This window comes from Myotis lucifugus, unplaced genomic scaffold (genome assembly GCF_000147115.1).
Source record: "Myotis lucifugus unplaced genomic scaffold, Myoluc2.0 scaffold_3, whole genome shotgun sequence".
Classification (NCBI taxonomy): Eukaryota; Metazoa; Chordata; class Mammalia; order Chiroptera; family Vespertilionidae; genus Myotis; species Myotis lucifugus.
This window is the reverse complement of record NW_005871051.1, coordinates 5854892-5870145: the sequence shown is the minus strand read 5'-3', so window position 1 is coordinate 5870145 and position 15254 is coordinate 5854892. Positions and strand designations below refer to the sequence as shown.

The following is a 15254-nucleotide window of genomic DNA, read 5'->3' as shown; positions in this document are numbered from 1 at the left end:
GTTGACACACCGTTCCTGGAAACACTGTCTTCTGCTCCTGGCCATTTATTCTCAAAATAATAAAGACAAGGCGTGGCTTCCTCTACAGAGAGCCCAGAGCTGGCTGCCCTGGGGGCGTGCATGGGATGCCAGCTGGTGCTGCGGCAGTGGCTGCTCCAGGCTCCCTTCTATGGCACCTCCCTGTGCTCTGCTAGAACGTGAGCCCCTGAAAGAAGAACCTGGGGCATCCCTTGGAATGCAGCACAGCCTCTCATGCCCAGCGAGCGCTCGATAAAGATTTGATAAGTGAATTTGAAACAGCACGGCCATTTTCTCTGCTTCTTGAGCTTGTGGGCTCCGTGTTTGGTGTCCTTGGCTCCGCTGGCATGTCAGATGTGGCGAATGAAGTTCACAGCTGGCGCCTGAGGCTGAGGGACAATGGCAGCGGGTGGCACCTCTCTCACACTGTGTGGCCTGCTGGCAGCGGTGCTCTGCCCACGGGCCCAGGGCAGCATTCCTATCAGGGGCTGCCAAGTTCCTGGTTCCATGTGCTGCTGCAGTCTCCTGGAGCCGTTTCAAATGTCACATTTGGTTCCGTGAAATGGCACCACTGGATAGTTCACTGTGAGCCCCACAAAAGATAATTCCACGGAGCTTCACCCACGCAATCGGCACAACTGGAGAGCTAGAACAGACGGCTCTGCGGGATGAACTGGGGACTGCGTCGGTGACATTTAAATCTTTGAGCAGTGACTGCCAGTGTTGGTGAGATGCTTGCTTTGGTCCCACAGATCCCCAAATGTCTGAGCCATTCAAACATGTGCGTTCCTACTCTGCGCCAGACTCCATCCCAGGACACTGGGAAGACAGAGGTTACTTAGCTACCGTGTGTCCTTCCGTGTTCACGGTTAGGAATGAAATATGATGCAGGTGAGGTGTGCTTGGCCCCTCCGCTGTGGGGAGCACAGGGCGACTTCTGCTCAGGGAGGCGGCGTGGAATGATAAAGGCATCCCTGTGCCCCCCCTCCCCCAGTCCTGAAGTCCGATCCCTGCTCTGTCACTCACTGACTGCATGTCCTTGGGCCAGAGAGCGAACCTCGATGGACGCAGTTTATAAAATACAATCACACCTACCCAACAGACAGGGGCTCAGTCAAGTGGGAAATTACGAATCATTCAGCCTCGGGCCTTACACACAGAAGGGGCTCGAACATCACTTCTAGTTCCCTCCTGCTTGGTTGGCGTCAGAGTAGCCTTTCAGCATCTGGCACGGGGAAGCAGCTTGGCTGCTCCCGATGCTGTGAGTCAGCCCTAAGCTGATGTTTTAAACATGGGCGCTGGTTAGTTTCCGGCGGGTGGGGAAAGGCCTGGTGGCTGGGCCGGCTTCTCAGTGGCCTTTGAGAATGAAGTTGTACTGGTGGCTGCTGTCTGGTTTCTTCCCTGCTGAGCTGAATCCCACCTCAGTTTCCACGAAAAGGCTGAGAACGCCCTGCTTCTGGCTCCGAGCCCTCCTCTCAGCAGCTGTGGGACTCACACAAGTCGTTTAAGCTCTGGAGCCTCCATTTCTCATCCCCGAGATAAGGCTACAAATCTTATAGGTTGATCTGAGGGTTGAACGTGATAAAAGCTAAAAGAACTTATAAACGTAGTGGGAGCTTAGCCATCCTCATTATTTTTTAAATCTGATTTTTTGAGAAATTCCTGATGAGGAAAATGAGACAGACCTGGTCCACCAGAGGCCAGATGTTAAGTGATGGCAGCCATTAAGCAGAGACAGCTGCCATGCCTACCACAGCCTACAGCCCACAGATCTTTCTACAACCCACAAACGAGGCGGCTGTTGTCCTGGGACCCCAGCCAGCCTGCACCAGGACAGCAGTCCAGACTGGCTGCCAGCTACCGGCGAATCAGTTTCCCCAAAACTGTGTACCAAGACTCCCTGCTCACTACTCCTTTTCTAGTGGCACTTTCCCCCTTTCCTTTCTTTTGAATAACCTTGTTTTTGTCTTTATTCCTCAACCCCAGCGTCTTGACTGTCCCCCTCATCTGGGTAAATGGGGTGCAGATGACTAAACGACTCTGTGTTGGTTTTTGTCATCACAAACAGACAAGAGATGGTTCGGCTGTAATAAGATCACCCCTTGTCATGTCACATTCCTCCTCTGGGCGAATCCAGCTACAATCAAAACTGCATGAAATGTTCTAATGATTACACCGAAGCTGAATCTGGATGGGCAGGTGAACGGATGACTATGGGGATGAGGGAAGGACCTTCCCACCCACTTCTCTTGGCCTCCTCTACTCCCTCGACTCCCAGCCTACACACTAGTGTCCCTCACAGGCCCACCCCCATTTATCAGTATTCTGTCAGCACATCTGCCACATCTTCATCAGGCCTCAGCCAAAGGTGTGAATACTGCAAAGGGGTGACAATCATATTGAGGCTCTGCCATGATATTCATATATATATATATATATATATATATATATATATATGCTAATAATAGAGGAAAATGCAAATTTTCTGGGACACCATCACATTAGCAGTAACGACTGAACAACAGGCTGCATGGGGTGACAAGGCCGGCAAGGGGGTTAGTGAGGGACGACCAGATGACTGAACAGCAGGCTGCGTGGGGTGACCAGGCCGGCAGGAGGGGCGGTTAGAGGTGATCAGGCTGGCAGGCAGGTGAGCAGTTAGGAGCCAGCAGTCCCAGATTGTGAGAGGGATGCCCGACCGCCAGTTTAGGCCCGATCCCTGGGATTGGGCCTAAACTGGCAGTTGGACATCCCTCAAAGGGGTTCCAGATTGGAGAGAGTACACACACACACACACACACACACACACACACTAGAGGTCCAGTGCATGAAATTTGTGCACTGGGGGAGGGGGGGGCCTCAGCCCAGCTTGCACTCTCTCCAAACTAGAACCCCTTTGGGGGATGTCCAACTGCCAGTTTAGGCCCAATATATATAATAGGGTCCCACATCACAGCTATACAATGAGCAAGGAGAGACCAGTCCTTCTTCAGTAAGTTGCATTCAAGAAGGAAGACATGGTAATAATAAGTGGGATTTAGCAACCAAGCAGGGAGTTTATTTAATCAATAAAATAAATTAAACTATAAGAATAGATTTTTAGTCTTCCTCTTCACACTTTCAATGGCTATGAAGTGAATAAATTCCTAAAATTGTGTTCTAAGAATTCTTTAAATAATCTACTTATCATTTAGTTTACCCCTCTAGCCTTGCAGCTGCCTGTTTCTACTTCAGAGACACTGAAGCACAGAGGAGCTGAAAGAAGAGTCTTGGCAGTCATTGGTCCCACCTTTGATTTTATATTGGAGCAATCTGGGGCCGAGTGAGTTGACTCAGCTGCTTCAGACTAGGGCCAGGACTGGGTCTCCCAATTTCCCAGGAGGGATGCTTGTCACCAACCTGGGGATGTGGGCAAAGAGGCTCTGGTCTCCTCTAGAGAAAAGCCAGTGTGCTTGAGCCCAACTTTGGTGACGTTTAGCAAGCAGATATTGCAGCCATATGGCTAATTCACCTCCACGGAAACTTTCCCAAACACCTTTTCATCTGTCTGTTTGGAGAACTGACCTGGCCAGCAGCCCGGGAGCCAAGGCCGATAGGAAACTTCACGGGGACCATGGCCAGCCCCTTCTTCTTCCAGGAATTCTCCAAGTTGAATTTTTCCACAGCTGCTTTCCTCAGGGAGTAGGAAGACATGGCCATACATTCTCTCCAACACTGGATCAGGTTCTTGGCATTAATCTCTTGTTTGTAGTGTGTTTGATCAATTTCCTTGTACATATTTATCATTCGGACCTATAAAAGGGAAGGAGATGAAAAAAAAAATGGGGGTGAGGAGACTTGGCAGATAGACTCTTCCATCCACTGTCCTCCTAGTCAAAATCTGCTCCTCCTGTAAGGCTCAAACTGAGTTCAATGTACCCCTCGTTGAAGCCTTTCCCAATGTATAACAGTCTTCTATTCAGATACAAGACACTTGAGAAGTGGCTGCATCTAACCAAGGAGAGGACAGAGAGCTCGCAGGGAGCAGTCCCACAGGCAGAAGCTGCCTGTTTTCCTGATCCTTCCTTCCTCCTGCCCCAACACTGCAGCATAAGACACAGGGAGAAGGGGCAGAGAGCACCGAGTCCCCCACCTAACTCCACGCCAGGACCCTGGGAGCAAGAGTTGCAGGGAAGGGAACAGAGCTGTTAATGACAGAGTTGATACTGAGACTTGAAGAACTGAAAGGAGACCATTGTGGATGAAGGGACTGGAACTAGGTGACAGCTGCCTGAGACGCTGAAGGAGTGAGGAAAGAAGGGTGACAGAACCTGTCGGTAGCAATTACACCCCAACCAATGGAGACTTCTCACTAAATGAGTTAGAATCCAGTGCTCACTCTTCAATATCTCCTAGGCCCCAGGATTTATTTTATGCTCTTGGTTAGAAAATGGTTGCAATAATACATCAGAAACATGATATGTTTTAAAGGAGATTTCCTTGTTGTATTAAAACTTCTGATAGAATTTTGGGCCATATGCCTGGAAGATACAGTAGTGATTAACCTTCTGAATTCCCCATTTTATAACCAAGAAAAATGAGTACAGGATTTTTATAAATTTTTTAATAAATCTTTTTATAAATTTTTAATAGATCTTTTTATAAATTTTTATTTATTGTTGACAGTATTACAGATGTCTCCCATTCTCTACCCCCTTTGCCCTGTGCCCAGGCTTTGCCCTGTGCCCAGGATTTTTGAGAAGCACCCTGAGTGGAACAAGGATCACTGAACTTGTGGTCCCTGGTGAGTAGGGTTACCACCACAGGCCTCGTACTCCTCAGCATGAATGCCCCCCCCCCTCCAGTGGCCCTCCTACCTTGAAAAGTCGGTATCTTTTGTACGTGGGACTAATTTAGTCTTACCTTCTCAGGGGACAAGCCACACTTGGCTGCCACATCGGTGATGCAGGCTTCAGTGATCAGCCCTGCCTGCGGGAAGCCGAACCCACGCAAAGCCGTGTTGGATGGCAGGTTGGTTCTGCACGCCCACCCTCGGCAGCGCAGGTTGGGGAACTTGTAAGCATTATCCAACTTCAGGAGTCCCATTTCCAGCACCTGGGGAACCCAGAGTTGATGTGATGAGACCTCGTCCTCTGTCCCTGTTGTACCATCCTGAGAGCTCAGACCAAAAGCAGGCCAGAAATGTCCAGCCCCCTCTCCCTCACATCAAACATGCTCAAACAGACCCAGAGCTCAACTTAAATGCATCTTTGCTGCAAGATAATATTTAGGGATTGGGATAATTTTTCTTTTGAAATCATTTTTTATTTTCATATTTTACTAGTAGAGCAGATGCATTTTTTTTCCAGGTTTCAAACATTTCCAAAAGTCTGTGAAGCATGCATAGGCCCTAACCACTGAATTCATAGAATGTACTGAGTATGAATCATATCCTAGAAAACAGGAAAAAAATGTTTGGGCATTTGGTTGAACGCATTGGTTCTCAATGAGGGGCAATTTGGCCCTCTTTCCCCCTGGGACACTTGGCCGTGTCTGGAGACATCTTTGGTTGCTAGGACTGGAGGGTAGCTGTGCCACTGAAATCTGCTGGGTAGAGGCCAAAATACCGCTAAACATCCTACAATGCACAGGACAGGCTCCACCACAAAGAATTATCCAGTCCCACATGTCAGTAGGGCTGAGGTCTAATGCTTGCACCTGGGGAAAGAGCTGGGCGTACAGGAAACATGGAGATGGCACACAGGTGCAGACTTAGCCAATATCTTCGGGCTCACAGTGGGGCACCAATATCATGTGGCTATCCCTGCAAAGAGGGTCTTTATGCTTTCATAATGGAATATATGTGGCTATTGGAAAATTTCTAGATTAAACCGTTTTATATAGCACTTTCCAGAATGTGAACTTGCTCCTTAAAACACTTACTAATAATGACTCGTCCAGGGAGGCGCCTCCATTGCCATAGTGCTCCATGTCCAGGGCCAGGATCCTGCCGTCCTTCATGAACCCCGCCTGCGGAAAGAGAATTGACCTCTGACACGCATGTGGGGGGCCGAGTCTAAGTGTGCTCTGTCACTTGTGAAAAGCTTCATGACATTGGATTCAGTAATAATTTCTTGGATATGACGCCAAAAGCAGAGGCAGCAAAAGAAAAACTGGATAAACTGGATGACATCAAAATTTAAAAATTTTATATATCAAGGACACAATCAACAGGGTGAAAAGACAACCCAGAGAGTGGGATAAAATATTTGCCAATCATATATCAGGATGTATAAAGAACTAACATTCAGGATGTATAAAGAACTAATTCAACACAACAGCAAAACAACAAACAAGCTGATTAAAAAATGGACAAATAAACTTCTTCCTTATAAAGCAAAATCATAATTATTTTCTGCTATGGAAAATTTTCTGGGACAGTTCTATAACAATACCCTGATATACCTAAAAATGAAGAACCTGTTGGCAAATCATTATAATTTCACGTAACACTGTTGTTATAGGAATCATTCTATTTTTACCTCTTTTTATAGATGAGAATAGTATGCTTATCAGATCTACTTTCATGGACTTATATACTCATATTTTTTTCCAGTTATTCTCTCTGGATTAGCCAGTACCAGCCAGCACTTTTCACAAATTGTCATCTATGAGCTAAGCAGCAAAGTCCCAATCTTACCAGCCATTAACCAGCAATCAGCACAAGAAATAGACAGTTAAACAGAAGCCCAGTTACTAGTAGTTTGCTCATTGTTATTCCCCATTACAGAGTAGCCATGTTCTGCCCTCTGCACTTAGGGAACGTTACAACGTGAGTAAACATACAACACGAATCCTCCCTCCCTCCCTTCTACTCACTTTGTACTTCCCAAGGTAAGGGTGGCGGCCCGCGGTTATTAACATGTCTTCTCCCCGCTCCAGGATGCAGCGGACTGCACGGCCATGTCTAACACAGAAAAAAGCGATTGAGGTAGATACCACGTAGGTATCATCCGGGGTTTATGTAACCCCTTGTGACGGCTTGAGTGGCATCCACACACATGACAGAGCAGAGCTACTCCCTGAGCCCAGGCTGTGCCCATCTCAAGTGTACACAGTCGGTCAGGGCACCGTGGCTGGCATTCACTGCTTATGGGAGTGGGGCTCTGGGGTGCTCTGGGGGCATTTCCCCCTGTTCCCCTGTGCCAACAACCTCTGCCAGAGGCAAAGAGGTCAAAGACCACATTAGAGACCGGTTCCCAATGGAGGCACTCAGGTGATGTGGTTGCCAAGGGCTCCCCGAGAGGACAGGTCTGGGATCAAGGCCTTTTTGTGTCATGGGATAGAGGACCTGACCTATATTCTCAGCACAGAAAGGGAGCCTTCTAGGAGAACCTGCTCAAAGACAATTCCTAGGGAAATATTTTGAGATTCTTGAAGGAAAATGGTAATTTAAACAAAGGTAAGCATAACAAAAGCAGAACCTCCATTTAAGTCATGGGAACACACACACATGCACGTGCACACACACACACACACACCCACACGCACACACAGGCACACGCATGCTAAGGATAAGTAAGCTACACCCTTTCAGGACCTGTATTTAGTATTTCCACTGTGGTTTTTATTCTTTTCAGTAATTGATTCTCATTTTGGTTCTTTTAGTATGTAGTTTGACAATATAGGATAAAAAGTTGTAATAACTGGTATAGTGTCTGTGATTTTAAATAATCTTCACCCTGGTTCTTTCTCTATAATTCTGATATTGCTAATATTCAGCACACTCTCATTTAATTTTTAGTCTATTTAGCAGATTTGCTCCACTTACTTGTTTGCTGCAAATGCAGTGATGGCTGCCATGACGCCAGTCTTAAACGCCTTCCCCCCGAATGCTCCGCCAACACGCTTTACATGACACATGACCTTGTTCGCCGGCAGCTTCAAGACCGAAGCAACGATGTCCTGGGAATGATAACAGTTCTCATTAATCTAACCCATTAGTAGCAAGGGAGGTGGGACAGCCCTTCCACATTTTGATTCTATAATGTTGTACATGATACACGAACTGTGTGGTTATACTAAGTAAAAGGACACTTTCCAGTGACCGAGGCATGCATCCGTGCTCATCTCAGTGGGATTTGGCTACAGTGACATTGCCAAAACTATCATTTATATTGAGTAGTCCGTTCAGTAGCAATGAGATATTTCTGTGCTAATAATTTTTTACAATTTTTCCCCATGAACTATACCCAAAGTATCCTTTCACACTGATCCCTGGGGATATGGTTCCCGAAGCAGTGAGGTTTTGTGGCCTTCCAAACCTCGTTCAGGTTGGGTCTTCCCCTGCACTCTACCCCTCTCGGCTGGGAAGTGCTCTCTTCTCACTTCCCGTTTGGATTACTGTTGTAGTTGGCCAGTAGGTCTTCCCTGAATGTGGGTCTTGCTCTTTTTTACATCCTAATGTTTAGAGGTCTTCACAACTCATTTTTATAGCTCAGGAGCCCAAAAGGGATGAAGTGAGGGGCCCAACGTCACACAGGAGTGGGGAGCAGAACAGGACTAGAATGGAGTTTGCTTGACCCTTCTTAGTGTTCCACCTTCTACAGGCCTCCGTCTCCACATTCCCACATTCTACTTGCTCTGTAACAACACTGCTCTGGTAACAACCCTACTGAATCAGGACCCCTCTGCTTTGTTCCCCTTACTTTCACCATGATGCTTAAACTAGCCACCTCTAAGGGGCATCCTCCATTCCGGCTTGGGCGGTCCTTGTATTCCCCTCCTGTTTTATATGCATGCTGCCTGACATATAGGCAATAAGTGTTTGCAGAAGGGGCAGGTGAGCGAATGGATGGATGGATGGATGGATGGATGGATGGATGAAAGAATGGATGAGTGGTATTTGATCTTGGTGTGAAATTGCCTGGAATGGCCTCTCTTCTCACCAAAGAGTGGGGAATGTTCGGCCCGCAGGCCCTATGAGGCCCCAGAAATCATTTGGTCTGGTCCTGCCTAGGCATTAGGGATGAATTAATGAAATGTTTGACTAAAAACAGCAGGCTAATTTTTAAGTTGGTAATTTTGTATGGCCTGAGAATGATGTTATAAATATCCAAACAGCCGTTGGCAGAAAAAAAAGGTTCCCCAATCCGGATCTAGACAAACCTCATTCTCAGTATACATCCAAACTTAAAACTTCACCGCCAGGGGACTTTCTGGATGATTCTAGCTCTTAACAGCCTCTGTTCTCTTAGTTCTTCCACATACTAGTATGTAAATTAGCAGATTTAAATCAGGTTGCATTCTGCTCAACACGCTTTCCTAACTGCTTCATGTGACTTTGGAGGGCAGGCCTTCCTCTTTTTTCTTTTTTCTAGTTTTATTGAGAAATAATTAACATATATCACTGTGTAAGTTTAAGGTGGAAAGCATGATGGCTTGATTTACATATGCTGTAAAATGATTACCAAACAGGTTTAGTTAACGTTCATCACCTCATAGATACAATAGAAAAAAATTCTCCTCAGGAGGATAACTCTTAGGATTTACTCTCTTAACAACTTTCCTACATTATCATTCAACAGTTTACATGATAGTCATCACTTCTTTTGTATTCTTTAGTGTAAAGAGTATAGCAGAAGAGCCCTCGCTGGTTTGGCTCAGTGGATAGAGCATCAGCCTTTGGACCAAAGGCCCCTGTTTGATTCCGGTCAAGGGTCAAGGGCGCCTACCTCGGTTGCAGAATCTGGGTCCCTGGTAGGGGCGTGTGCAGGAGGCAACCAATCAATATGTTTCTCTCACATCGATATTTCTCTGTCTTTTCCTCTCTCTTCCCTCTCTGAATATCAATGGGAAAATATCCTCGGGCGAGGATTACAAAAAAAAAGAGTATAGCAAAAGAGACCTGCAGATTCCCTATCATTTTACAGTTACAGAACCACAAACAGAAGGCCTCTACTCTTTTTAAAAATACATATTTTTAAATTGATTTCAGAAAGGAAGGGAGAGGGATAGAGAGATAGAAACATCAGAAATATCAATGATGAGAGAGAATCATTGATCGGCTGCCTCCTGTACACCCCACACTGGGGATTGAGCCTGTAACCCAAGCATGTGCCCTGACCGGGAATCGAACTGTGAGCTCCTGGTTCATAGGTGGAGGCTCAACCCCTGAGCCACACTGGCCAATCAGAAGGCCTCTACTCAATAATACTAACTTAAAAGATTTAAAATTGTATGGTTATTAATACCCAAATGGATATTCAGTTTCTGAAATGACATTTTTGTTTGTAATTGCTCTTGGTATACTTTGCTGGTAGAAACCATTTAACTCTGTCCTCTCCACAACGGCCCTATGTTACCTGTATGCCTTTGGGATATTGTGTGGACACGTAGACATCCATTTCTTGATCCTCCCCTTTGGGAACAGCAAGCATGCTTTGGGTTTCCATATAAAAATGTTCTTGACCTCCCAAATGTATTTCACCTGTAAGAGGAAAAGACACCAGAATCAAGAAGGCCATCAGGTCAGACAGGTAGCGTCCCCCAGCTGTTTTCCCATTATGGAGACAGTCCACTGACAGTGCTTCTGCTGACAGGGCCACAGACAATAATCTTTAGCTGTCATTATACCTGCAGATTTGAAGTACAATTCTGTAGAGGAATCTGTCATGTCTGCCAATACAGTAGATCACATAGTCCTAGGGAAAGGTGTCTAGAGTAGAAATAGTATGACAAGGAGACTTCTAGTTCTAAGACAAGACGGTGTAGATACACATCTCCCTGTTCCTTCTGCTAACAGCCTGGACATCCTATATAATAAAACCCTAATAAGCAAATCAACTGAACAGCAGAATGACTGGTCGCTATGACACACATTGACCACCAGGGGGCAGACATTCAATGCAGGAGCTGCTCCCTGGTGGTCAGTGCACTCCCACAGGGGAAGCACTGCTCAGCCAGAAGCCAGGCTCATGGCTGGTGAGTGCAGCAGCGGTGATGAGAGCCTCTCCTGCCTCCCCAGCAGCACTAAGGACTCCTCGGGGGATGTCCGACTGCCACAGGGAGCAGGCCTAAGCTGCCAGTTGGACATCCCCTGAGGGGACCTGGACTGCGAGAGGGCGCAGGCCAGGCTGAGGGACCCCCCCCCACCCCCCCACCTCACGAATGTCATGTACCAGGCCTCTAGTTATATATAAAAGAAACATAAGAAGACTCTCAAAAATAGAGAGGGCAAGGCACCAGCTAGGGACTTTGGGACCCAAGGGAAGATACAATGGTGAGTTCTATGGGTTATGCTGCTGTTGTTTGCTTCTTATAGCCTATACTTGGTACCAGAGGAGTCAGAAATCCAAAAACGCTACCAGGCAAAGACAGAAAAAAAGTCTCAAGAAAAGCCTACTTTCTCTAGATCAGCGATTCTCATCCTGTGGGTCACCAACCTGTGGGTCACGACCCCTTTGGGGGTCGAACGACCCTTTCACAGAGGTCGCCTAAGACCATCGGAAAACACATATATATTTACATATTGTTTTTGTGATTAATCACTATGCTTTAATTATGTTCAATTTGTAACAATGAAAATACATCCTGCATATCAGATATTCACATTACAATTCATAACAGTAGCAAAATTACAGTTATGAAGTAGCAACGAAAATAATTTTATGGTTGGGGGTCACCACAACATGAGGAACTGTATTAAAGGGTCGTGGCATTAGGAAGGTTGAGAACCACTGCTCTAGATGAAGAACCAGGAAAGGAGAAGCCTAGCAAGCCAGAAAGCTTTTATACAAAAACCACTCTACTCCAGCCTAACACTACAGAAAAAACTGTGGACTTCTCTTTGCCTGCAAAGTTGAATGGAGAGCCTAGTCTTCTACCCTTATCAGGTTGTAATGCGGTACCGAAGACCCTCTGCTGGGTGGCATCATAGAGACCATATGGGAACCTAGACTTCCACCCTCTACCTGGCAATAAAAAGGCATCTGCCACCCCTTTCCGCACCAACACAGGGCCAGAGGTGTTCTGATAAAACAGAAGGTTTAAATAAGATCCAGAGTCTTGAGAGCTTGTTTGGAGGTTCTAGCAGGGGAGCGCAGCTACTCGTATACCCTTGACCAAAGACCGGTCCTCTCCTGGGGGGGGGGTGGGGGGGGGGGAAAGGTCGTCCTCTTCAACCGAGCGTGCAGCTTCGGGAGGGACGCACATGGATCGGTGAAGGAGGAGGGGGACACCGCCTAGCCAGCCAGATCAGCCTAATCAACCCTGGCGATCAATGGGGTGACAGATGTTGCAGCCAGATCGCCCTCACATCCAAGATCCAGAGTCTTATAACATAATACCCAAAATGACCAGGGTACAATAAAAAATCACTCACCAGAACAAGAATTCAACTTGAATAAGAAAAGACAATCAACAGATGCTACCACTGAGAGGACACAGGCCGTGAAATCTTCTGACAAGGATTTTAAAGCAGCCATCATAAAAAATGCTTCAATGAGTGTTGACATGAACACTTAAAGAAAATCTCAACAAAGGAATAAAAGATATAAAATATACAACTGGAAATGTTAGAACTGCAACAACCAAAATATAAGAGGCTCAATGGCTAAGCTCAACAACAGAATAGAGAGAACAGAGGAAATTATCAATGAACAAAAAAATACAGAACAACAGAAACTTTCCAACCTGAACAACCAAGAGAAGACGGACTGAAAAGAAAATAAACAGAGCCTAAGGAACCTCTGTGACTGAAATAAAAGACAAAAAATTTGTGTCATTGAAGTCAAGCATGTGAAGAAGTAATCACTGAAAATTTCCCAAACTTGGTAAAAGACACAAACCTACAGATTCAAGAAGCAGAGTAAATCCCAAAGGGATAAACCAAAGAAATCCGTGCCAAGACATCACAGTCAAACTTCTGAAAACTAAACACAAAGAAAATACCTTGAAAGCAGAGAGAAAAACATTACCTCATCTATTAGAGAAAGATACTTCAAAAGACAGCAGATCAGTAACCATGAAGGCCAGAGGAACTGGTAAAACATTTTTCTTCAAGTGCTAAAAGATCTCAATTTTGAATTCTATATCCAGTGAAAATAGCCTTCAAGAATAAAAAGGAGAGAGAAACCAAAATGGCGGCATAGGTAAACACCTGAAATTGCTGCCTCGCACAACCACTTCAAAAATGCAACTAAAAGACAAAACAGACATCATCCAGAACCACAGGAAGGCTGGCTGAGTGGAAATTCTACAACTAGAAGGAAAGAGAAAAGCACACTGAGACTCAGAGGAGGTGCGGAAGCAAAGTGCAGAGGTACGGAGGCTCGAGCGCGTGCGGAAAGGGGCTGGCAACAGAGGACACCGATGTCTTTTGCAATCGGGAGGGAAGCACAAGCTCCCTACGGCCCTGACTCCAGTTCCAGGCCAGTCTCTGGAGACCCAGACTCATACGGGGAGAAACTGGACTGTCTGGCAGCGGGCGGAACTCGAGGGTGGCTTTCTCTCAGAGGTGCTTGAAGCGATTACCAGGACACTGAGACCCAGGACCTCTTAGGGCAGGACTGAGGAGCAGCCATAGCTGTTTGCTCCACCCTGTTGATTCCCTGAGACCCCGCCCCACCCAAGCTGTGAGCAGAGGCTTTTGCATATGAATGGGCTGGCCCTTTGAGATCTAAAATTACCTAACAAACTACAGCTGGGTCAGAGAGACCCAGAACATCCAAAAGAAGGCCCAAGGCCCCACAGCAGCTTGCATTGCTTCACAGCTGGGCCTCATCTGGGCACCTCCAAAACCCAAACAAGGAAGAGGAATCTGCAGATCTCTCCATAGCTCCTGCTGGGTAGCCTCAGGCAGAGGCTAAATTAGCACCTCCTTAGAGATCCAAGAGCCTGTGTACCCAGTGGTCAGATTGAGACTATCCAGATTACAACTCCTCAGATCCTTAAGGAACATACTCAGGGGGCAGACTCAGTGAGCACCAAAGCCCCACTAAAGCAAGTCTTGCCCCATAAGTCTTCAGCACAGAAGTTCTCCCACTGTAGACACAGCTGATTCTCACAGCCAATTGGCCTGGAGGTCAATTCCTCCCAGTGATACCTACAACAATCAAGGCTTAACTACAACAAGACTGTGCACACAGCCCACAAAGGGGTGCACCAAGAGTGTCCACTCCAGGTAATTGGGGAGGCTGAGCCACTGGGCCCTATAGGACACCTAGCACAGAAAGCCACTCTATCAACACAGGGAAGCAGCCAAAATGCGGAGACAAAGAAACAGGTCACAAATGACAGAAATGGAGGAAAGCAAACTACTGGATATAGAGTTCAAAACCACGGTTATAAGGTTTTTTTCAAGAATTTTCTAGAAACCACCGATAAACTTAGTGAGATCCTCGAGGATATGAAAAAGGACCAACTAGAAATTAAGCATACACTGACTGAAATAAAGAATAATATACAGAGATCCAACAGCAGACAAGAGGATCGCAAGAATCAAGTCAAAGATTTGAAATACAAAGAAGTAAAAAACACCCAACCGGAAAAGCAAAAAGAAAAAAGAATCCAAAAATATCAAGATAGTGTAAGGAGCCTCTGGGACAACTTCAAGTGTCCCAACATCCGAATTATAGGGGTGCCAGAAGAAGAGAGAGAACAAGATATTGAAAACCTATTTGAAGAAATAATGACAGAAAACTTCCCCTATCTGGTGAAAGAAATAGACTTACAAGTCCAGGAAGCACAGAGAACCCCAAACAAAAGGAATCCAAAGAGGACCACACCAAGACACATCATAATTAAAATGCCAAGGGCGTAAAGGACCTGTACTCAGAAAATTACAGGAGGCTGAAAAAAGAGATAGAGGAAGATGCAAAATTACAATTGTCAGCTGAATTGATTTCTCAACAGAAACTATGCAGGCAGAAGGGAGTGGCAAGAAATTTTCAAATTGATTAATAGCTTTTAACTACAACCAAGATTACTCTACCCAGCAAAGTTATCATTTAAAATTGAAGGTCAGATAAAGAGCTTCACAGACAAGAAAAAGCTAAAGGAGTTCATCACCACCAAACCAGTATTATATGAAATGCTGAACGGCATTCTCTAACAAGAGGAAGAAGAAAGAGGTAGAGGATAAAAATATGAACGGCAAAGTGACAACAAATACATATCTATAATAAGTGAATCTATAATCAAGTCTATAATAAATCTGTCTAAGAGAATAAGCTGGTGGATAAAATAGAATGAGGGGC

General features: G+C 45.8%; 1 protein-coding gene across 7 annotated transcripts in view; it reads right to left on the bottom strand.

Annotated features, from left to right (window-relative positions):
- Window positions 1-15254, bottom strand: part of AOX1 (aldehyde oxidase 1) — a 67939-nt gene that overhangs the window by 12840 nt on the left and 39845 nt on the right. For all 7 annotated transcript variants that reach the window (XR_002830784.1, XM_014460869.2, XM_023759075.1 and 4 more), the window contains exons 21-26: window positions 10362-10486; window positions 7829-7962; window positions 6877-6964; window positions 5941-6027; window positions 4921-5112; window positions 3583-3810 (exon numbers count right to left, since the gene is read on the bottom strand). Coding sequence is in view for 6 of the 7 variants with exons in the window: in XM_014460869.2 (XP_014316355.1) it covers window positions 3583-3810; window positions 4921-5112; window positions 5941-6027; window positions 6877-6964; window positions 7829-7962; window positions 10362-10486 (854 nt within the window). In the remaining variant the exon portion in view is untranslated. The remainder of the gene's footprint in view (window positions 1-3582; window positions 3811-4920; window positions 5113-5940; window positions 6028-6876; window positions 6965-7828; window positions 7963-10361; window positions 10487-15254) is intronic.